The 23858-nt window shown below is 33.1% G+C and overlaps 3 protein-coding genes across 3 annotated transcripts; 2 read left to right on the forward strand and 1 right to left on the reverse strand.

The window, feature by feature from the left end:
- The first annotated feature begins 6362 nt into the window (after positions 1-6362).
- On the forward strand, positions 6363-8983 carry LOC123689823 (chymotrypsin-1-like). The gene is made up of 5 exons (XM_045631476.1): positions 6363-6494; positions 6888-7050; positions 7373-7622; positions 8020-8175; positions 8674-8983. The coding sequence occupies exons 1-5, from the start codon at positions 6446-6448 to the stop codon at positions 8812-8814; spliced, it is 759 nt and encodes a 252-aa protein (XP_045487432.1). The 5' UTR covers positions 6363-6445; the 3' UTR covers positions 8815-8983.
- A 2055-nt stretch (positions 8984-11038) lies between these two features.
- Positions 11039-12952, forward strand: LOC111003167 (chymotrypsin-1-like). Its single transcript, XM_045632782.1, has 4 exons — positions 11039-11247; positions 11475-11721; positions 12098-12256; positions 12793-12952. Exons 1-4 carry the CDS (start codon positions 11039-11041, stop codon positions 12934-12936), a joined length of 759 nt encoding a protein of 252 aa, XP_045488738.1. The 3' UTR covers positions 12937-12952.
- A 5525-nt stretch (positions 12953-18477) lies between these two features.
- LOC123690087 (chymotrypsin-2-like) lies at positions 18478-21460 on the reverse strand. Its single transcript, XM_045632783.1, has 5 exons — positions 21343-21460; positions 20902-21088; positions 20109-20358; positions 18864-19025; positions 18478-18642 (listed from the first exon to the last, which is right to left on the reverse strand). The coding sequence occupies exons 1-5, from the start codon at positions 21443-21445 to the stop codon at positions 18478-18480; spliced, it is 867 nt and encodes a 288-aa protein (XP_045488739.1). The 5' UTR covers positions 21446-21460.
- Between the last annotated feature and the right edge of the window lie 2398 nt (positions 21461-23858).

Consider the following 23858-nt stretch of genomic DNA (forward strand, 5'->3'; position numbering starts at 1 on the left):
TAATTAAAGTATAACAACGATCGTGAATTTGATTGGTCTTCTATTCCTAGAATAAGATAATAAAATTCCGATCCTTTTTCTTCACACTCTTTTAACACCAAATAATATAATTAATGCATTAATTTAATAATTGTTAATTTCAACGTATTTCAAAAAATACGTTGAAATTAACAATATTATGAAAAATAATATTTTTAAATGCTTTTGATCTTTTGATTGGAGAAAGAATATGAATGAAAATATCATGAGAACTTATGAAGGCCCCAGACCAGATCACACACGGCAAGGTTTCTAAATGACTTGGCATAAACGTCTCTATGGATATCCACTATATCCACAGAGTCATAATCTGTGCCTCTAGTGAAAAGGGGTATAAGTTGAATAACGCAACTTTACAGGAGACGAGAAAAACTGTTGGCGCGCCCAAATTAACCCACATTATCGTTCGCTGTACTTTAACTAGTTGATAGATGAATTACTGTTATATGCATTTATAGTATAAAATATACGCTCTTTCATATAATAATATTTATTTTTGCCTAAAATTAATATTTTAAAAGATAATGACTTGTACCCAGACCAAAAAAAAACCTTTAGTGGATATAACTTAAATTGTACCTTGGTTCACGTAGTTTTCTTCATGTGAAAAAGGATATGCATTTGAATTGACTTTAATGTAACTTTTTTAATTAACAAGATATAAATAAACACTTAAAATGAAAACTACTTACCCAATGCATATCTTTTCTTCAGTATCCACATTTCCACTCTATTAATAAAAAATACAACGTGTAGCCTTTTCCACAAAATGTAACTTATGTGTTACCTGATATAAAAAGACTTATGCAAAACTCTTTTTGTAGTTGTATCCAAAATGTATGACAAGTTTTTGAAATAAAAAATCCATATTTATTTAAGTTTTATTACAAAAATTAAAAATTACAAAAAAGAAGAAGAAGGAAGCTCTCCTTCAGCTATCATTTAAATTCGAAAAAACAAAATGAACGATACAAAGCTCCGGAATTTGTGTCTATTCCAAGGTATTGTCAACAGGTTCCAAAGGATGAGAGTCAATTACATCATCAGAAGTCAATAAATTTACGTAAAAGGATCTCACGCTTGGGTTAATGAGAGACTCTTTCGATATTGGTATCGGGCCGTCATAACAACGCGCAATGTTTGCAGTCTTAAAAACACAACATGGCATTGGAGACTTCCCCCGTCTTCTAAGAAGGCTTACAGTATTCCAGTGTTCGCTTTCATAACCCTGGTATTGGAATTTAGGAAATCCTTCTCGATTGTATCGAAAGATGGCAGTCTCTGAAATGCTGAATTTGTTTTTATCTTCATCGACTTTTTTTTGTATCAGCGGACCTTTAAGGAGACTTGCAAAATCTAAAAACTGTTCAGTTTCCATTTCAATAACGGTAAAATATTGCTTTTTTCCGCATGTCCAAACGAGTTGGTACCAATCTCGTGGGTGATGTATGTCCATTTGCGTTTTTTTTTTGCTTTTTCTATTAGTGCATGGTCTACATCACAGTCCATATGGGTATGGCCAGGCACAAAAAAGTTATGTGTTATAGTTTCAACACTGGGATGGTTGCGGACAGCAAGTAAAAACATGCACACCTTGTGCATGTTCTTGTTTTGTCCGGAACACGAATCCGAATAAAAAATTAAATGCTTTATTCCATCAGGAACGTAATTAAGTATGTAATTGTATACACAGGATGCTATTTGATTAGCTCCTCTGCCACCAATACCCTCATGCCACATAAAACAATACGGTTTATTGGTGGTACAGTTCCTTATTGTCAGATTAAGTCCAGAGTTGTCGCTTATAAAACGCAGCACCTGACTTTAGATATGGTGTAGGTAAACATTGCTGCAAATCGAATGAAGCAACAATGGTGTCAGATTTCTCAAGTGAAAGTGCTCTGTCCATAGCTTACCTGTCATAAATAGTTTCTGCTCTTTTTAAATGTTCTGCTTTGAGACTTTCATTAGCCAGCTTTTGTTCACCTTCACTAAATTTAATTTGCATTTCAAGAGTGTCGCACTTAACACAAGTGTCTACGTATGGCTTTTTAAAGGAAAGATTTTGTCCTTTAAAAACCCAGTTATATATGGTTTGTGACACTGGATTTTCGGTGACATCCCGATATGCATTATACATGTCTGTGAGACATAAATGAGGTGGTAAAAACTTTTTTGTGGTCTTAACATCGCGGGCATGCGCGGGGCCACCACCCGCCCGCACAGTCCCCTTGCACCTCAAACGTAGCTATTTTCTTGTAGCTATTTTCACGTAAATCTTGTGCAATTCACGCGGTATAAGTCGACTTGTATTAGATTGTATTTAATTTTTAGTCGTGAATAAGAATTCAAGTCCATTTAATCTCCGAACCTTTTAATTTTACTGGTGTATACCGATTTAAATAAACGTTTATCTTTAAACACCAAGCATTTTCAAAGGAAGTAAATAAATTTATCTCGTTACACACACAGAAAATGTGAAAATGCAAAATACAACTTTATTAAGATCTTATTTCACAAAAAAAAAGAACGAAGTTTTTGTTGATAAGAACACATGTTGACATGTACCCACCATGTCATGATAATTTAATGCCAGTTGTACCATTTGGTACAAATCTAACTTCGTTATTTTAAGAGCTAACTTGAATCAGTTTACACCAAAAGACGCAACTTTTTATTCTAAAAATTTTTGTATATATAACTCAATTTGGCCAAAATCAGACTTGTACCCCTTTTCACTAGAGGCACAGCATTTTCATCACAACTTTATTGTAACTTACATGGCATGTGCCTTTGTTGTTCGGGCGCTTACCGCAGAGTTGTCCATTATTCAATGGCAAACCCGCCCGATAAGCCACTCGTTTATGCAATTTTTTAGTGCACTCGTTATTACTTATAGTTTCGAAGTACAGTAATACCCCGGACTTACGCGATAGGTGGGACTGAGCGCTATCCGCGTAAGTCGAATTCGCGTAAGTCGGGGTACAAATTTGCATATAAAGACATACAAAGTATGTTTAATTGGGACTGGAGATTAAATAAAACAAAAAAATAATAAAATAAATAGTATCTCATTCTAGATAATATGACAAACTATATTAATATAGTGTATAAACGCAATCTGAAGTTAGTTTGATGTAGAAGGATTCATAAATAATCACAAATTCTAATCACAAAGTCGTTTTCTTCTCCCGTATATCTCCTCGTAGCATCCTAGTAATTTTTTAATTCCATGTTTTGTAACAAAAATGCGCTCTTCATTGGAGTCTATGCTTTCCAAAATTGTTAATCCTTTTTCAATCGAACTGAGGGCTTCTGTCAAGTTTCCAACTGTCATTTGATCTTCCAATTGAACTGGATCCAAAGAATCATGATTATCAATTTCTTCCTCTTGTTCACGCTGATATGAGCTTATCATTTGTGACCTTCTCATTGTGTGAATTCACAAGCTCTTGAACATCATCACTATCCTACACAGTTTACATCACTACACGTCTGTGCCTGTTGTCAACTGTTACCTGTTGAAATATGTACAATATTGTTTATAAAAAAGTTTATCTTACCAAAGAGTCCTTGAGACAAAAGAAGTAATATTCCAAAATGAAGAAACATTTTTACTGCAGTCCTGCTCCCGATGTAATATTTCTTATTTATGTGAATAAATTACCAAAAAACCTAATTTTTGATAAGCACGGAAATTACGTTAAAAAAACATAATTAGTATCGGTGATTATTGAAACATTTATATTGAAATTTCAAGACTGTGTAGAAAGAAATTAAACGCTTATTTAACAAGTACATAAAATAAATTTGAACTTTAAAGTTAGAGCATAATTCGGTAACAACCTTGAGACCGAACGCGATGGAGACTCACTGTGGTCGACCTCGGATGACCTAGGGTCTAATAATTCGCCAACTCGGTGATGGTCGCTGTCATAATCAGTTTCCTCCCTAGGAAGAACCAGGTCGAACCTATTTGAGGCGCAGAATGCCCGCCTTCTGCCCTGTATCGCCCGCAGCTCTAGGAAATGCGTAGCTGTAGCAGGTCCTGGGACTGAAGATGCGGACTGCCCAAGGATTAGCTTAGACTAGTGTTAGACTAATTAATTAGCCTAACACTAGTCTGCCATGCTTTGGATTTTACACGGATACGTGTAAAATCCAGGAAGAAAAGGAATTAGAATATGTCACCCCAAGTGACAGAAGATAAATACACTGAAATAAAACTTAACATACCTAAACCACCTCCAATAATAATAGATGAAATAAAAAAACCATCAAGACATTAATGATCTGTTGTCAAAGGAGATTAGAAATAGCTATTTTTCTATAAAAAAAATCAACATAACCAACATATAGAAAAATTATTGAAATTTATTTTATTGAAGTGTAGTAAAAATGGGACAATAATTTACTGTCACATTTTTACGTTACCACGGTTGATTCGAAGCTATTAATAACAAAAATATATAATAACGATAACAATGATAGTAATAGTTCATAATATTCAATTAATACAATTAATTAAATTTTGTTATAATCTTATCTACTAGTAATAAGTTAAAATGAAATAATTGTATTATTTGAATTCATGTCTATGATAATAACAGCCTTTTGTTAAACTTTTAACCTTATAACCAATTTCTGTAAAATTACATACAAAAGATCCTTTTATAGAAAAATAATATCATAAAGAAGCTTCTTACGTGTGTACACGAGATTTTTTTATTGAGAGTTAAGTTTTTTACAACAATATTAAAAGTTTCAATAATATTAATCTACAGAAGAAAAATGAAACATTATTTCAAGTTTGCTATTCAGCGGAACCGACTTAAAGAACTATATTGAAAATCGCCATGGCTGAAAATAAATATTTTATTATTAACCAATTATCGAGTCAGTTACTAAAAGCGATATTGGTACTAGGAAGTAGACGACGGTGTTAATAATAATGAGTTAACATCAGGTGAGCCTCCTGCCAATTTGCCCCCTGTTCTATAAAAAAAAATTAATGAGAAATGTCTCTGAGAAATACCTACTCTACCTTTACTTAATGTTTGTAGGTAATAACACTTAGACATTTTTACTCATGTTTGACGTATAGCTTTTTGGCTTTATCCGGGATTTGTACAGAGACCTCATAATGGATATGGTAGGCAAATGGCTAGTAAACAAGACAGGTATGGTTTGGTTCATTTCACGAATCGGTCGATTAACAATGTACTCACGGTGTATGGTGTCATGACATATCTTTATCATGGAAATTAACTTAAAACAATGTTCAATTCAGTTCTTATTGTGTCTGGAGTGCTATTTATATATATATATGTATGTGTTATTGAAGGCCTATAGAAATCCATCAATCTTAATTATAATAGATTATAAGTTTCATTGATTTTGAATTTAAAAAAATACACTTTAACATTTAGGAATAATCATTTGCTTGTTAGGTTAGGTTGGACATAGGCCTCCTCTCCTCCTCTTGATGTGTGCCCCACCCAACGCCATGTCCGGCGGCAAACCAGTTTGTTTTATTTCGTAATGTTGTACATTTAATCCTATTTCTCAGATTCAATCCTAACATGCTCCTTTCGGCTGATCGTTGAAAGGTAAGTATATTAATTTCCTTGAATTTATCTCTTCCCATCTTCTTTCTCTATAACACCGGCATCGCCTGTCGAGCGACCCTTGATAAAAGCGAACTGGTTATAATGTAATAATTTGTTTATGCTAAAATGTTACTTACAAGTTGATTTAATATAAATTTTTCAAAGATTTTACTACAAGTAGGTAGCACATAAATTGGCCTAAAGTTATTAGGGCCGGACATATTACTAATAATCAGCTGGTGGCCTTCTAGATACTTCAACAGCTTGCACTTAATAATGGATTTCAGTATGTTTGTGAACAAGGAGGTTACTACTATATATAGCTTGGGCTATATATAGTAGGCCAGATCCGAACGAGAGCCGAACGAGAGGGATCGGATGTATCGAAGCGGTCTTCCAGCACTTTGGGACAGTGGCGAGCAAGTATAGGTATAGTACCTATTCAACTCAGCGGAGACGCTCATCTCCTTCAACTTCTAAATACATCCCTTATAATTTGTATGTTATTTGTATTCCTTTAATCTAACGTAGTATGTAAATGTTCTCTTGTTTTCTGTTCAACTAATTGCGAGAATTGCACGCAAATTGTGCGACAATTGATCTTTTGTGAAGGAAATAATATTAAATATTATTTCCTTCACAAAAGATTATTTTTATTAAATTAAATTTTAATAGACATATATGTATATATACAGTATAAATATGTATTTATGCAGAGAACATCCCCTTTCTCAATAGCATATGCATCGGTTAGGACATATTGGCAGTTTAACTTTAAATATTTAAATTGTGTAACAATGTTTTTGAATATCGTAAAACTTTTTGTCTTATCATGGATTGTTCATGGTATGTATAGGTAATATTTGTAGTTTTACTTATTTTGGCGCGTAAGAAAAAAGTGATGAGAGTAAATTTTTTGTAAAAAAATTTTCTGTATCTGTTTCGTGATCATTTATCAATCTAATACTCAAGTTGGTGATTATTCCTCTGTTCGATTTTTTTGGAGTAACCCTCACGATGTTTACTTCCCGTTCGAGCAAATGTAAAATGCGCATAGACAAAGTCATTGATGCACAGTCAGGGATCGAACCTTGACCTCGGGGATGAGAGTCGTATGATGTAGCCACTAGGCCAATACTGCTCTTTAAAACATAATTACAAGTATATATTATGTATCTCATTCATCATCATTTAATACTTTAAAAAGGATTTCGAAAAAATTTGAAACAATTTCTACAGGTGATGCGCAGGAATCGAGAATTGTTGGCGGTACGGATGCCTACGAATCGTTGGCTCCATACCAAGTGTCGTTAAGGAGAACCGACAGATCTGATGATCACTTCTGTGCTGGCTCTATTATAAGCGAAACTTGGATTCTCACCGCCGCACACTGCACCAATGGGTACGTAAGCATAGGACAGATGTTCTAACATTAGTTCCAGAATAACAATGTGGGAGCTCATGTAAACACTAACGAATCTGATTATCATCGCATCCATGTACCAGTTGAGATCTAGCACCCAGCAGGTATTCATTTAAGTTACTTGTCGGTAATTTTCCGTTATTATGAAACTGGATTATATTTCCTGAAAAAATAATATATTATGGCTATTTAGTTACAAATAAGTAATATTTTGTTTTACGCATATTGTAACTATATTTAAAATAACAAGAAACAATTTTTTTTATGACATATTGATGCCTTTAATTTCTTTTTAATTTAGCCTAGAAACAGACCAGATAGCCGCAGTGGTGGGAACAAACAAACTGTCATCTGGAGGAGATCGTTATGAGATAAAGCAAATTATAATTCACGAGAATTTTGACATTCAGCGTCTCCAGAATGATATATCACTCTGTCAAATAAAAGGCGAATTTAACTTCAACGACTTGGTAAAACCGATAACTTTAGCTTCTAGAACTAAAATTAGACCTGGATTTAGGTGTGTATTGACAGGGTGGGGTTTCACAGATGTAAGTACATACGTATATTTGCTTAACAATATACAAAAAGTTGTGTTAATTAGAGAAAGATTTTTTTTTTGTTTTTAATATTTTTAACTTAATTTTGTTTTTTTTTACAAAAAAACTGTTCGATTAGTTGGATGAGACACCTTGGTCGTGTTAGTCGTACTTTCTTTGGCAATTCTACCATAACATCGAGAGTTTGAACCCCGGCTGAGAAAACCGAAAAAAAACCTTTTTCAATCACATTTTTCTGTGTAAACAAAATGCCGTTGCCTTATAAATTATGTACCTAACCTGTTTTTTATGTGTATGACTTTGTATATTATGATAACAAAGTGTTAATAAATAAATCCGGCAAAAAAGCACGAACCAAAAGGGTTTATCGTGAACAACATATTTTCAGAACCAAAGAACAGTACCGGACAATCTTCAAGTGTTAACTGTTACGGTAATGAGCAATAAGCGATGCTCACAGAAACTGGCACAGACAAATGGTCTTACACCCATTGAAAAAACCCAAATGTGCACATTGACTAGAGAATCGGAAGGAGCATGTAATGTAAGTAGACTGGTATAAAATAAAATAAATAAATAAAATAAAATAATTTATTTCAGATCAATGTTGTCAATGTTGTCCATATGTTGTTAGTATAGTAAAACTTATAACTATGTTAGTAAAATTATTAAAAATATATAAATATTTAATTCATTAGTCTACGTTGATTTGAGACACTCGGTACATGAACCCAGTGTCTCAAAACAGCACATTCGGGCTTATTCGTTAGAACTATCAGAGTATAATAGAGCCTATCTTCATTAAGACTTGCCACGGAGATGAAGAGTTTTTCTAGTTCTACAGCCAAATAAACACTTGCCAACTAAAGTTAAATATTCTGTGGAAACCTTCTTGTTAAATACAATTGATCAAAGATATCTATATATAATTTGAAGCACTTTAAGTACTGTATTATTAAGCTTTAATTTAGGCGTAAACATAATATTGCATACTTTTATTTAATCACTAAGGCGTCCGAATACAGTATTTAATACATTTCAGGGTGATTCTGGCGGACCTCTAGTGAGGAATGGAAAACAAGTGGGCATAGTATCCTGGGGGATACCTTGTGCTCGAGGCTTCCCAGACGTATTTGCATATGTACCAGCATACTACGACTGGATTAATGAGCATATACAATAAATGAAATCATATTTTGATACTACATTTTTTAGCACAATAGCATTTTCATAATTAATGAGGTGGGTTTTGTGCAGTCATATTATTGGCACAGCTATTGCACTATTTATTAATTGTTTATTAAACATACATATACTTAACCAAAATGTAATTAAATAATATAATATTAAAAGTTATTTTTATACATCCCAGTAAACAGAGATCCTATTTAAAAACAAAAAATATTTCTAAGAGTTGAGAAAACTATTGAGCTGCGAGATCGAGCAGGAAATGGAACCTTGTTGATACTGGATTCGTCCGGAACGTGCAATCTCTTAGTCACTCCTTGCAATTATGCGTTTTTCTTACCTTCAAATAAAATTGTAATACAGCAAAATTGTAATTGCCTTCTTTGAGAACTTCGTAGGGTTCTACTTTACAAAAAGTTTTCAGGAAATTCTTCTGTACCTTTTCGATTATCCTATAATATTTAATAACATATTATGGATAAACATCCAATTCTATTGTCGTATGTGTATAGGTTTGAACCCTTTGCACTAAAAGACTTTCTGCGCTGTAAAGAAATGTGCGTGCCTTTTACACAATAAGTAGATGGAGTGTGTCAAGCACATAAGGCTACTAAATAAAAAAAACTGCTTTGATACAGAACTCGCAGGTTAGGATTAAGGGTTGAAGCACCATCGAATTATATCACATCGTTATCACGTCAAAAATGTCTTCAAAAAATATTTATTTGCAGGTCCTGTGTTTCGTATAATTCAGGTTACGCTTTTGAGTCATTGTTCAGGTTATCGTTTGTTTCGTTGTCAACATACTAGTATTTCCTGTCTATAGGAGAATTATCAGGATTCGAGGATCATAAACGATTTACAAAATTTAAAAACAAGCCGACAAGGTCACAATAATTTTTATTCGTATTTACAAAAAACAATTTGTATGTAATACATTCTGAGTGACGCCAGTAGATGTGACGTTGCCGGTTTGTTTTACGCTTTTGTTTGAATAGAAATATCGCAATAGTAGGTGCTCGTGCATGATAAATCATAATTTCGACAAATAAAATACAACTCAAAGTATCACATATCATAACAAAAGTTATACAATTATAAAAGATTTTGATGTCAGCGATAGCCTTCATTGTTTAAGTCACATACCGCTCATTATAAATTTTCCCACTATACTAAATTCCTTTTAACATTTTCCCCTCCTCTGTTTTCAAAGTCAAAGTCAAATCATTTATTCCATTTAGAAATCCAAATAGCACTTTTGAACGTTAAATAATATATAAAGATGATTCTAGTTGCCCTTAAAGATAGTTTCATGTGGAGAAGAATAAACAAGAACCTCCGCACTTACTCTTTTAAAATAGGATAAACAATATTTGTATACATTAGTGAAATAAGAGGATAAGAAATATACACTACATAGCATTTAACTAGGCTGGGGTGTTGTCATATCATACCAAAAAATCAAAATCTCAAGTCTCACTGTTTAAGAATTACACAAGTCAACAACTTCTCTAGCCTCTACTGAAAACTATCAATTCTGCAGATGGAACTCTGTTCTACGGATAGGTCGATGTGAAGTTTTAGAGCGCAGAGTTGACCTCCCTAGGATATTATTCTGAGCGATTCGATGCTGGAAACCCAATGTTATTCTTCACTCTCATACTTCTAGATGCTTAGTTGTTGGAATTTCACCCACAGAACGAAACTTGTAAATGTGAGAGCTCCTATTTCACCATGCCTCCTGCTGACAATCCTCTGATTGACAAATCTTTGTTTTTAAATTACAATATTATTGTTTATTACTTAGAACATGGTGTAATGTTTGCAGATCCTTACAAACGTTGTGTAAAAAAAACTGGGTGATTAAAAAGAGTGCGGAGAGTTTATTGCCATTTTCTCCTCTTCCGTTCTACGCGGCCAATTATCAAATTAAGGAATTTGAGAATTGGCCGTCAGTGTAAAATTAGAAGCTTTAATGTATATTACTTTTTTGACGTCCATAAGTGTACATTGTGTTACCAACATAAATAAATGACTTTTTGACTTTGAAACATCAGTAGGTACAAAAGTTTAAAGTCATGAGACCTTTCTATTAGACTGTAAGCAACAGCAAGGCACCACTACAAAAGACGTTGATTGGACTGGTCAAATAAGACGGATTATTGCACCAGTGAAGGATTCGTCATGTCTTGCTGTCTGAAAAAGTATAGATTTTAATTATGAATAGATTACCTCTTTTTGAAGGTGAAACAAATAACGATCTGGATTCCCGCGTTATTGGTGGGGAGGACGCAGCTGATAGCTCTGCCCCTTATATAGCATCAATCAGACGTTTTCTTTTCGAGGGACTCACAGAAACAATGCATATCTGTGGTGGCACGATCCTAACTCAGAAATGGATTTTAACTGCTGCTCATTGCACCTTCAGGTATTAAATAAAAGTTAATAATTTTAGTGAAGGAACTGGTGAAATTCCCTTAACAGTTGTATACCTAGGCCATTTTAGTAGAATGGCTTTTAGAACTTTAAGGGCTGTTGAGAGAGGCTTATTTGTGTTCCCCCTATATCCTCGCTTATCGTCAACTTCGAGTTATGTGAATAGTATATAATGTGTTTATGCTCGAAATACATATATATAGTAGTTTGCTTTTTTAGAGTCCCAACCCACACTGTCCAAGTAATGGTAGGAACTAACAAACGCACTTCTGGTGGAAACTCGTACGACGTAAATTCCATCGTCACCCACGAGGATTACAATGCAAATACATTGAAGAATGACATCTCACTTCTTAAGATCGTTGGTTCTATCAAGTTTGATACTAACATTCAACCAATAAAGCTACCAACGAGTGATATAGGCGCTGGTGCAATGTGCACACTTAAGGGATGGGGTAAGACTGATGTGCGAAAGTTTCGTTATATAAAATTCGACCAAAGAGTAATATATTCTATTCTAATCTGTATAATAATTTTATATATACCATATCGAAATGATGATACGTTTCAATTGATTGTGGTTCACCGCAGTGAATTGGAATTCTGGTCACAGATTGTTCAAATAAAACGAATTCTTTTAAGGTATTGTTTATTATAAAAAAATGTCATTTCATTTGTTTTGATGGTGTTTCGACAATTAAAATGTCCCAATACTATGTTTTGGGAGTGGCAAATGCACTCCCAAAACTTATTAGAAAACAAATCAGAATGGTCATTTATTTGGCATTGATAAGAGAACTCACTAATACAATTAAAATAAAGCATTTGTTGAATCATTTCAGTCACAGGTGGCTCCTGAAAACCTTCAAGTGGTCTATAATTTAACAACAATATATGTGGAAGAGTGCAATAGAAGGCTTGATAACGTATCTAAGAAATTTCTTCCAATTATTGACAAACAACTTTGCACATTAAATAAGGAAAGAAAGGGAACGTGTAAAGTAAGTAATTAACTCTCAGTAAAGCGATAAGAAGATATTAATTTTATTATTGCGCCATCTATGCATATCATTTGCTAACTTTGTCTGTTTTTAACACAAGGTTGAATTGAATTTTGTCAATTATTAGAGAGACTTCATGGCATACAAAAACGTCGTGATCGCTATTGGGAGTTACAGAGGGCGCAGAGTGCATTCTTGATTATGTACCTTACCAACTTACCAGTGGTCCAGCCACTGGTAAGTCATTTTATACATATGCCCTTTACAGAGAAATCAAAAAGATTTCTGCATAACGGTGTTTTCGTGTCTTGTAGATAATATTGTTGGTTTCAACAAAATTTCTGTATGCTTTCATAAGTTACGTTTCAGACACGATCCTATATAAATAAAATTCTATCCTCACATGACTATCTTATCATAACGCATTTATTTACATTTTGCGTGTTGCATCCGCGAACTGTCCTTGCAGTTATAGACAGTTCGTTTTAAATTTTGTTTTCAAAAGTTTTATCGTTTAATCAACGTTTCTTCTGCAGGGAGATTCTGGTGGACCCCTCATTAGTGGTGGTGTACAAGTTGGCATCGTATCATGGGGTGTTCCTTGTGCTAAGGGGAAACCTGATGTTTATACAAGGGTATACTGTTACGTGAAATGGATAAATAATTACATTTCAAATTAATAGTTATAGTTTTGTTTTGTAAATAAAAATGGATGTTACAATTTCAAGTCTATTTAACTGAAATGATATGGTCTTCCAATACTAAAAGGGACCGTTCATACAAAAAAAATATTTCCTCAAATCTATTTTAACAACTGGAAAACATTTAGTTGGTATTTCTTTGAAGTATCAGACAGATTTCCCAGGCGTTGAGCAAAGTTTTTGTAATGATTATGCTAGACCAATTTTCTTTACATTTTAATAAAAATAAACTCTTACATAAAAAACAGTATGGTTTTACTAAGGGACGCTCCACAATCGATGCCGGTGTGAAGTCGATTTCGCATATATTTAACGCCTGGGAAGAATCATATGATGGAGTCGGCGTGTTTTGTGACCATGATGTGAACAATTTATCTCTCTTATACTTGTGTACATGTAATAACATGAAATGTTATTATGTATATATATATGTTTTAAATATTATTGCCTCTCATTTCAGATCCTTTTGGATGCTAATGCACTGGCCTCTAGCCAGTGGCAGAGTTACAACTCTTGGGCGTTGGCCTTAGTTTGCATATGTTTTTTTCAATATTTTGTATATCTTATATTAAAAGTGTTAAAGCTTGGCGATTGAAAAGACCGCCTAGAGGGCGGGCAAGAAACTTTCCGCCATGACTTGCGAACTGGTTGTAAATGTAAATTTACATTTAAATTTTTTTGACGTTCATAATTAGTGTACTTGCTTACCTATATGAATAAAGATATTTTGTTTGTTGTTATAGAAGAGTCATAGTTTTGCGACTAAATACTGTCGTCGATTGCCATGCCACGACACGCCAGTTTCTTTTCGACAATTATCTTCACAGGCCGAGGAGTATTGCGCACATAGAAATAAAAAATTTCAGTGCCGGGATTTGAAACTCCTACGGGATACGTTTTGGCACTTTTATACTTTGCATTAATTTGAGAAATCTTTTTTAAACTAAATATTGAGTTAAATAAAATAAAAAATATTTATTCAAAATATTTTATTTCCTTAAAACTATTTTAACTTATTAATCTACATACACTGGAGAACGTTGAGTATTTCTTTGAAGTATCAGACAAATTAAACCTTAAATCTAATGGAACTAATTAATTGCCTCTTTTAATGAATTAAAATGTGTGATTACGGTCAATCACGAATAATTAGCTTTACATTATAAAGTGTTACACTACGAAATTGAATGCCCGACAGCTAAAGACGAAACTTTGGTAAACTTATTAAAAGCAACCAATATAAAGCAAATATTATGACTCTGAAGTTTGTTTTTTGAAAATATGCTTTTTTGAATTCTAAGCTTTCTGTTAACACGACAGAAGTCACGAAACATAAATGAATTTTCTGAAACGTTGGTTACCAACCTGTTTTTAGTGATATGTGACTTGACAATTGACGTAATTGTTTGACAATATAAACAGTTACAAGAGAAAAGTAAACGAAAGCGATGGAAAGTGAATATGTGCCTTCTCATAAGGACAAAATATTAACTAATTTATCAGTGTGTATGTCTTTGAATTAACTTTGTATTAATTAATGTATGTCTTTTTTGCCGATGAGTATGCCTACAGGTTTAAATTTAATGACGTGGGATGAGTAATACCTGTCTATCTTATCTTCCATAATAAACATATTTTTACTATTATTATTTTTTAATGGGCAAACGGGCCAAATTTATACATTGTATACTTCTTTTTTATACTTTTTTTCATTGTTTATTTCCGCTAATAGACACTCACAATGCCAGAAGGCTCGTATTGCCAGCCTTTGAAAAACGATTCGATGTCGGAAATACCTCAATCGCAGTATAATACCCATAGTATATAATATAGGTGTTTAAATTTTTTTCTCCCTTTGTATTATTATCTGTAGCTTGTCTTGGTTGCCAAAATTAATACGTGAGGTATAGTCAAAAAGGATCGTTGCCTACAATTATATATCTTAAAAGTTTAATTCTAATTAATGTATTAAGAACTTCAAAGTTTATAATTTAGAAAATTTTATTCAACGCATTGATATTTTTTGGATCACAGTTAAATTGATTCAAACATTTAAAATCAAAGAATTGTAATTTGGTGAATTTTTCATTTATAACTTTGAGCTTTTATGGAGACTACATTAGAAAAGTCTCAACTTTGACATTTCAGGGGTTATTTCCATACTGATATTCTAATGTGGTAAATTTAGGAAAATGAGTCCCCATAGGACGATGGTAAAGCTGGCCCAATTACCAAATAAAAAGAGTAGATATATTAAATTGGCAATGTTCCCTGATAGGTCACCCAGTGTCTAATAAATTATTCGTGGCACTCTGCTTAATAACCTCTTCCTCGTAAATAATTTGATAAATATAACAAATTTATAATCTTTGAAAAATGTGAATACATAAAGTTTCTCATCAGTCTTCAAGTTTTATTTTCGAAGGCAATAGTGCTCAAGTGGCTATATAAGAAGCGTTTCACTCGATCTCTTTTTAGTCCGAGATCCCACTGCAGGATTGGTGCGTTCATCGAGTTTTTGTTTAAAACCAAATTTTTATGTTTATTTATAATTAGGAGAATATATATTTACTAGGTTGCCTATCAAAATTTGGCCGCCAATATTTTTAATTAAATTATTTTGAATTGATTTTTGGTAAAAGATTACGTTCATTTAATTTTTAAATAAAATAACGTCTACATCACGGTAATTAATATGAAGATTCTAAAAAATCACGGTTGCCGTTGCGCACATGGCCGCACCTCTTTGCAGCCAAGTGTAAACAGGTATGATTTCGATATATTTATACGTTTATAACGGATATCTATTAATTATATGTCAAATTGAAGCTAATTTTTTTCTATTAATTTTCATATAAGGGTGCCTAATTATATCTGGCCGCAAATGAGGGTTGCTGGCGGTTAAAGATCATAAATATTTGAGGTAGAGTGAAAGAGAGTTAGAGCGTACCTCATTTGTCAGACAAGGACAGCGGTTGCCGACTGTGCGACGCTTTTACAAAACCGTAATACAAATCATCACTTATTTAAAACGGGAATTAAATTAGTTCCATTATATATAGGGTTAAATTTGTGAGTTGTGTAAGTTGTTATAATTTGTTCTTCAGTGTATGTAGATATTATAGTGTAGTAGTAGTGTGTAGATGATAGATAAGTAAAATTAGGAAATAAAATATTTTGAATAAATATTTTTTTATTTTATTTAACTCGGTTTTTCGTTTGAAAAATATTCCTCAATGTAGGGTTTAAAATTGCCAAAACGGTAAAGTAGTAGTTTTGCCTGCTAGTTTTGTTAACCCTAAGATCGTACGTTCAAATCTTGGCAATAAATACCTGCTCGGACGGTAAAGATAATTGTCGATAGGTATGGTATGACGTGGCAATCGACGACATTACACAGTCGCAGAAGTATGACTTTTCCATACGGATGCAAAGTCAGGCCACTTAAGGTTTTAACGCCACGAGACTATTATTAGTATCCAAAAGGATTCTAAGTACATACCAACGCGTAACATATTGCTATGCTACCACAGAAACTTTTCGGTTTTCCGCAATGAAAACTTTAATATGAAGCTCAGAGTTAATCGCACAAGCTTTTAAGTAACTAATACAAAATAGAAGTTTATTTATTTATTAAGTCTACAACATCATACATATTACGAAATCTACTGATAATTTTATAAAATCTTCTAACTAATATGTACGACAATATAATTAATATTATATTTAATAACATTATCATTAACAACATATTATGTAAACATAAGTTTTGCTAAAAATAGGAATCATAAAAATACAATAAAAAATATAAACAAGATAAGAAAATTACAGAATAAAATAAAATAAAATTAATTTACCAAATGTTGGTACTTAAAGTAGAGAAAATAAATCATCAGCAAAACAGCGAATTAGGTTTGAGAAAGGTACCGAACAATGCTTTTTCTAAAACCGATCAGCCCACTATCGAATATATCCAGCTCCGGATAAGCTGTGTTCAATCCGTTAAAGTTGTAAAGAATTCGAACGGGAGGTGCCTGATTTCCTAGGTTGGTTTTGATAGAAGGAACTTGGAAAATATTGGAGATTTTAGACCTAGGTTAAAGTTCACTCTAGAGCGGTGAAAGTTAAGGGTTGTATGTATTTTTTTATGTTATTGCAAAAATTGTAAAAAATCACCTTTCCCCTTAGCATCCCCTAGACATGCCAACTTGTACACCATCACTGATGAAGGGTCCACCAGAGTCACCCAGATTAAGAAATCTTGATTGAACCAGAAAAACTATTGAAGACTACAACAGCGAACTGTCCATTACTGCAAGGATGTCACGGATGTATACGAAAAATGTTATTAATGAAAAACGCGTTATGATAAGGTGTCATGTAGGGACACAAGATTTAGGTGCTAGACGGAAAAACAATTCATTTCGCTCTGCGTATAAACTTAATCGTTGAAAGTTATCACATGAGTAAGTTAATAACTTATACTTCTGCTGCATCACAAAAGCCGTTTCGGCGATAGTCGTTTGTAACATCAAGAATCAGCATTTCTCAGACTATTAATTCCTAGCCGGTCCGGCTTACTTCATTCCGCCGCTTTAGTTAAGCTTATTTTATGATTTTATTAAGATAATAACATTAATATAACAGTTTTCGCAAATACAGAAATTTATTTATAATATATAATAAACATTAATTAAAATATACTGAAGTTGGCCAACTGTAAGTCCCGTCTGATATCCATTTTGCCTTGCGTAGTTTTGTCAATAGATGGCACCACATGTAGTTTGCATTTTTTAAATTTATTTATTGTTCATTGTCCGATATATATATATATTTTATTACTCATTCTCGGAGCGGAGTAGAATCCATATAAAAACAGATAACTAACATCAGTTCAGCCTATCTTAAGTTGTCAGTGGCGTAAATAAGACGACTTTGTGTTATATATTTATAGACATTAAGAGATTTACCACAAGAATTTTCAAATGAATCAACAACTTAAATACAGATAAAAATAAATAAATTCATTTTTTTTAATTGAAGTTCAGACAATTGGACTGTAGAGTTTAGAACAACTTAGTAAAACAACTAAGACACAGAGGGCACTTTTATAAAATGTTTAAAACAAAAATTATCAAAAATTAAATTAAAGGTAAGCTACTATATACATATATTATTATAGTTGTTATGACAACTCTACATCAATTTTTTGGAAATATTTAGAACACAATACCCTAAATAAATATGTTTTATTATAAACTAGTTTAGTTTCGGTTTAAGAAATACTTTCGAAACCCATTACTGGAATTGTAAAATTTATTACCCTTTATTGCTTCTCTATTATTATTTTTATAGTTACTATTATATACATATGAAATCAATGCTCTGTGGTCAGTTTGTTCGGATTCAGTTTTCACAATTTAAAATATGAGTACGTATTTTTACAAATTGATATGGTATATTATGTATTTATATTATATTGGTATTTTTAATAATTTGGTGGCCATTTTTAATTTAGACTTAATATTTCAATTTCAAGCCAAGGCTGGAAAAGTCTAAAAGAATGCCAAAGACTGAAGCAAATACGTCAGGATAGTTGTAGCCACAAGGAATTCCCCAGGACACGATTCCAATTTGAACAAAATTGTTTCCTTCTTTAATAACCAGGGGCCCACCGGAATCACCCTGTAAGAGAAATCAAATAACAATTAAAATATAAAAACAAACGCGTCGTTTGTAAGTGATCGGTCTTCTACTTCTAAAACATGTCACTGATTTTCGAATTTAAAAAACCCCGATACTTGCTCTTTTGACATATTTTTTTAAATACGTTGAAATGAAAATATTATCTCTCTCTGTAACGTCCACCGAGTCATATTTCACAGTTTTATTGTTACTTTACTTACTTGGCATGTCCCTTTGTGGTTCGGGCGCTTAGCACAGATTTGTCCCTTATCGATAGGCATAAATTTCTTAGAAGGCGTGCGTAACAGTCGTTGAGTGCATTCGTTATTACTTATAGTATTGAAATACAACATTTGAAGATTGTTTGGAAAAATGTTCTTTTCCTGTAATATTAATCAACATGTATTAAAAATGTTAAAATAATAACTTTTTAAAATTAAATTGTAACTCCTTTTATTGTTAATGATGAATATAACTTTGATATATTGTTACGAAGACGGATTAAACTAAATGTTTTCTCGATTTTAGAAACAATTTAGAGAAGTTTACAGTCAGCTAGAAGATAGGCAGTCTGCTCTACGCCTCGTACGCTGACGACGCTAAGACGACGGCGTACGTTAGCTTTCTTTTCATTTCATATCAATTAAAAACTTCTACTGAAGACTTGGCTGTATGGGCATAGTTCCCTTTGCCCACCCGCAATGGCTGAAGAAAACAAATAAAAAAACTCTGCTTATATTATTTTAATGTTGGCGTTTAAAAAAAATATTGGGAGTTTAGTTGTTTATTGCACAAAATGAGTACTCACCCACCCGAACTCAATTTAAGTAATTGATCAAAATGCTTCGGAGAACATTTTACCGGAAATGTAAAAGTCGTACAACGAATTTATTGCGTGGAGAGAAGAAAAAAAAAGCATAATGTAGTTTTATTAAATTGCTTAATTTTTTCGCAACTGTATTAAAAATAGTTGTTCAGTACACGTACGGAACCGTCATTGCAACTTGTTCCGACTGTCTAATTTGTCGGAACTCTTTGCAATGAAATATACTATTGTGTTCCATATTTCTACACTTTTTCACCGACTATTCAATCAATCAAATCAAAATTTATTTATTCAGTTTAGATGCGACTTAAGGCATGCTTATGAATGTCAAAAACGTTTACAAAATTCGCGAAAGCGCAAAACTACGCCATCCGTTCGCAAGACTACCAGGAGGTCTTGTTCTGAGAAGAACGGGCAAAAAACTCAGCAAGTTTTATCCTCCCTTTAGATACAATAATTCAAAAGAAAATGTCATAAACCACAACGTCATTTAAGTTACATAAGTAAAAATAAGATAAAATCTGTTCTGTGATTTACCACATTCACCATTACATTACATTCCTATACATATATTACTAGACGACCAGAGAAACGATATTTATTTCTCGTTGGAAGAATATAACAAAGTTAATATACTCACGGCGTTTATTTTTCCCCAACCGGTCAAAAGACATTGCGTTCCAACGGATACCTGGTGGTTGACCAACCCAATTGGTTGAACATTGTTGTTGTATTGGATGCTGCCGTCGACTTCTATGACGCCTACGTCATTCTTCGCTGTGGTCTTTGAAAATTTCTCATGAGGCACCAATTTCTTAACCTTGTAACGCTGGCCACCTGATTTGATCTGGTGACTGCCAACTACTAAAGACACCACTTCGGGACGGAACCTATAAGTTATTATTGGAAATTATAAGGATATCATCATTAAAGTTCGTCGTTTCACTTTAAAAGATAACATAAACACATTTTAAATTATTAAAGTAGATGATAATGAAAACGGTTTGACGTCATCTGCCAAACCACGACTCAGTGTGAGCAAGCAAGGAGGAGAATTTATATATTATAGCTTTTCTATACAATGGAATGAATAAATTAAAAAAAATCTGTAGCGTTACAACCATTTTTAGGTCTTGGCCTCAGATTTTTGAATCTGTTTCATGATCATATTTAAATCTAATAGGCAAGTAGGTGATCAGTCTCCAGTGCCTGACACATGTCGTCGACTTTTTGGGTCTAAGACATGTCGGTTTCCTCACGATGTTTTCCTTCACCTTTCGAGCATATTATGTTAAATGCGCACATAGAAAGTCCATTGGTACACAGCCGGAGATCGAACCTACGACCTCAGGTATGAGAGTCACACGCTGAAGCCACTAGGCCAACACTGCTCTGTTACAATGGAATGAAAAGGAATGAAAAAATTTACTCACCCAACAATGCAATGCGCGGCAGTTAAGACGTACTGTTGGTTTATAATAGACCCCCCGCAATTATGCATATCTTCATTTCGTTTTTTAACACGAATGGAAACTTGGTATTTAGCCATGCCTGGAGAGGCATCTTGGCCACCTATTATTCGGCTGTCTCCATCTACAGCTTCCGAAACGCTCACTTCGCCTGTGAACATTCTTCATTTTATTGGACATTGTTCCGCGCGCTTCGTTGTCTGAGTTGCAATTATTTTGTTGAGGAATTATTTTAAAGCTATGATATCTTCTGAGCAAATTAAAAGATGCAACGAAAATTTGTTTGCAAAATTAATGTGATAATAATAGCTACTATTGACGAGACAGCGCTAAGGATGACTGTTGGACAAAACCCACAAAATATTGCGTATAAAAAGAGATAAAATTAAATGAAGTTTATCTTACCAAAGATTCCTGGAGACAAAAGAAGTAATATCCCAAAATGAAGAAACATTTTTACTGCAGTCATAGGATTCCTCGATGTAACATTTCTTATCTTCAGCGGCATATTTATACCAACTAAACTTTTCGATAATGCCGGAAATTACCTTAAAAACAATTAGCATTATTAATTATTAGTACATATTGAAACAAAATAACTAAACGAGTTTGTACGTCTTGTATGTTTATTAATTATTGAAATTTCATGTTTTTTAGAAACAATGGAAGTTTCAAAGACTTTAATTTAAAAACAAATACGCAGTAAATAAATGAAATTATAACATTCAAAGTTAAGGCATAATTCGGCAACAATAAGGTGAGCGATCGCCACTCACCTCACGTCAATATCAGCGGTTTCGGACATCGAGTAACGGGATTCGGAACTAGGTGGATACTATTTTGAGGCGCAGAATGTTCAACATTGGCCCTGTATTGCCTGTAGCTCTAGGTAATGCCCATGAGCGTGGCTGCAACAGGTCCAAGTCTACGACGCGGAATGTCCATGTTTTTGCTTAAATTATGTTAGAATACAAAACCCAGCCGACGATTTTTAAATGTACAAAATTTCTCACGTGATAAACACATAATAAACCAACTAATTAACTTTTTTAGATTTTTCATGGCCATTAGTATTTTAATTGTATTTGAGAGGTGTTAGTGATATTGATTACTATTTAACACGTTCGAAATCCATCAGATCTGTTCCAGAACTTTTGTTAAGTTGACTACTCTGAGTTGAACATAATCACGTCATCATGTTGTTTCACTCCTTGCGAGAGGATCTAACTTGTACAGTTCTTTCAGTATGAACAAGCACAAATACACATAATTGCTTCCAACTTACAGCTGAATTTAAGGACATTATAAAATAAATAAGAGATATATTAGGTATGCCTATGCATGAGGGACCTAAGTACTATTACTGTAATTATTTAAATTCCTTGCTTGGATATATTTTGGTACTCGTGAAATTGTATACGTACGGTGGCACCATATTTTATAATTATACGACGTGCCGAGATTCTACGTAATGGCGGAAACTTTTGAGTAGGAAAAAAACATCACAAACTCCGTCATTTAATCTCTAGTACCGATATCGATTTAAAAAACTGACTCAATAATAGATAGCAAACTTGGAATTATGTTTTATGATTCTTCTGTAGATAGTTGAAAACCTGTAAGATTTTATTGAAATGAAACTTCTTTACGCACGCTTGACTTGGGGAGTAAGCTGGCGAACGCGTGACGTAAGCGTTACTAAAAGTGTGATCAGGCAAGGCGATTTCTTTCTCTATTCCTCTCATAGACCTCTCTTAGCACACTGCAGGCCTTTTGTCTGTATCACAGTGTAGTAGCAAGAGAGAGCAGTATTCAGTCAGTAGTTCGTTTGCGAGTTTACCAGCGTTACGCGAACGGTGATTCTTTGGCTATTTTTCGTAATTCTATTTCGTTTTGAACAATTTTATTCATTAATATTTTGTTCAATACTCCACGTTTAAAGTGAATAATACTGTAAATTCATTTTAGAGTTCATGTTTTGTGAATTTTCGGGTAATTAATAACAAATTAAATAATAAAAATAAAAGATCTATGCAAAAATATTCAAGATTTCCATTTAAAATTTCAATTTTTCGCTAGGCATAGGTGTTTGTCATAGATTGACGTTTTGACAAAAGGGCGCGAACGGAAATTAGGAAAATGTAATGTAGTGTAAGTAGTCAATGTTATTATAATTAAATCAACTGTTCGTTAAGATATGGTAACAAATGTTCTTTTATAATTTATAAAATATAGATTTTAAAAAAAAGTATAATTTGAAAATGTTTTTACAATAATGAGATATTCGTCAAGTTAGCTAAGGATAATTAAGAATTGGTAATTAAAGAGGTTGAAAAAAGCTATTATTTTATTTTTGTTGTTGTTTTGTTTTTTGTGTCGTTGGGTTTAAATACATTTCTTCTTTTATTTAACTTATATGCTAAAGATACAATTTATCACGTCGTGGGTCATTGAAGAACTTCAAGGATGAATTATTTAATTGGGTGGACTTTCATTTCCGTAGATCGGGATCACTCAATAGATGGTCTTTAAGTCTTCATTTAAATATTGCTAGACTGTCTGCACTTTTTTTATATTTTGTGGGAGTCTATTGTACCGCAAAACTCCCCCAACGCACAATGATTTTTGGCGTAATTGGTTCTTTCTTGACCGCACTTCTGAATATGATAAACCTACCTAACCTGATAGTAGAAATTTCGAAAAAACGCTAATTAATTTTTCAGCGGAATAGTACTCCGGCGAATATCAAAACACCTAAAAAAAACCAACCGAGATAGCAAGCTGGGTTTCTCGCCGATTATTCACCATCGACCATATTCTTGTTGTGAAGCAAATTATAGAAAAATACATGTAAGAATTTTACAAAAACACCACAGCAACAGCCCAACTTGAACAACAAAAATAAGAATTTATCGTTCCAA

The sequence above is a fragment of the Pieris rapae genome, chromosome 2, assembly GCF_905147795.1.
Source record: "Pieris rapae chromosome 2, ilPieRapa1.1, whole genome shotgun sequence".
NCBI lineage: Eukaryota > Metazoa > Arthropoda > Insecta > Lepidoptera > Pieridae > Pieris > Pieris rapae.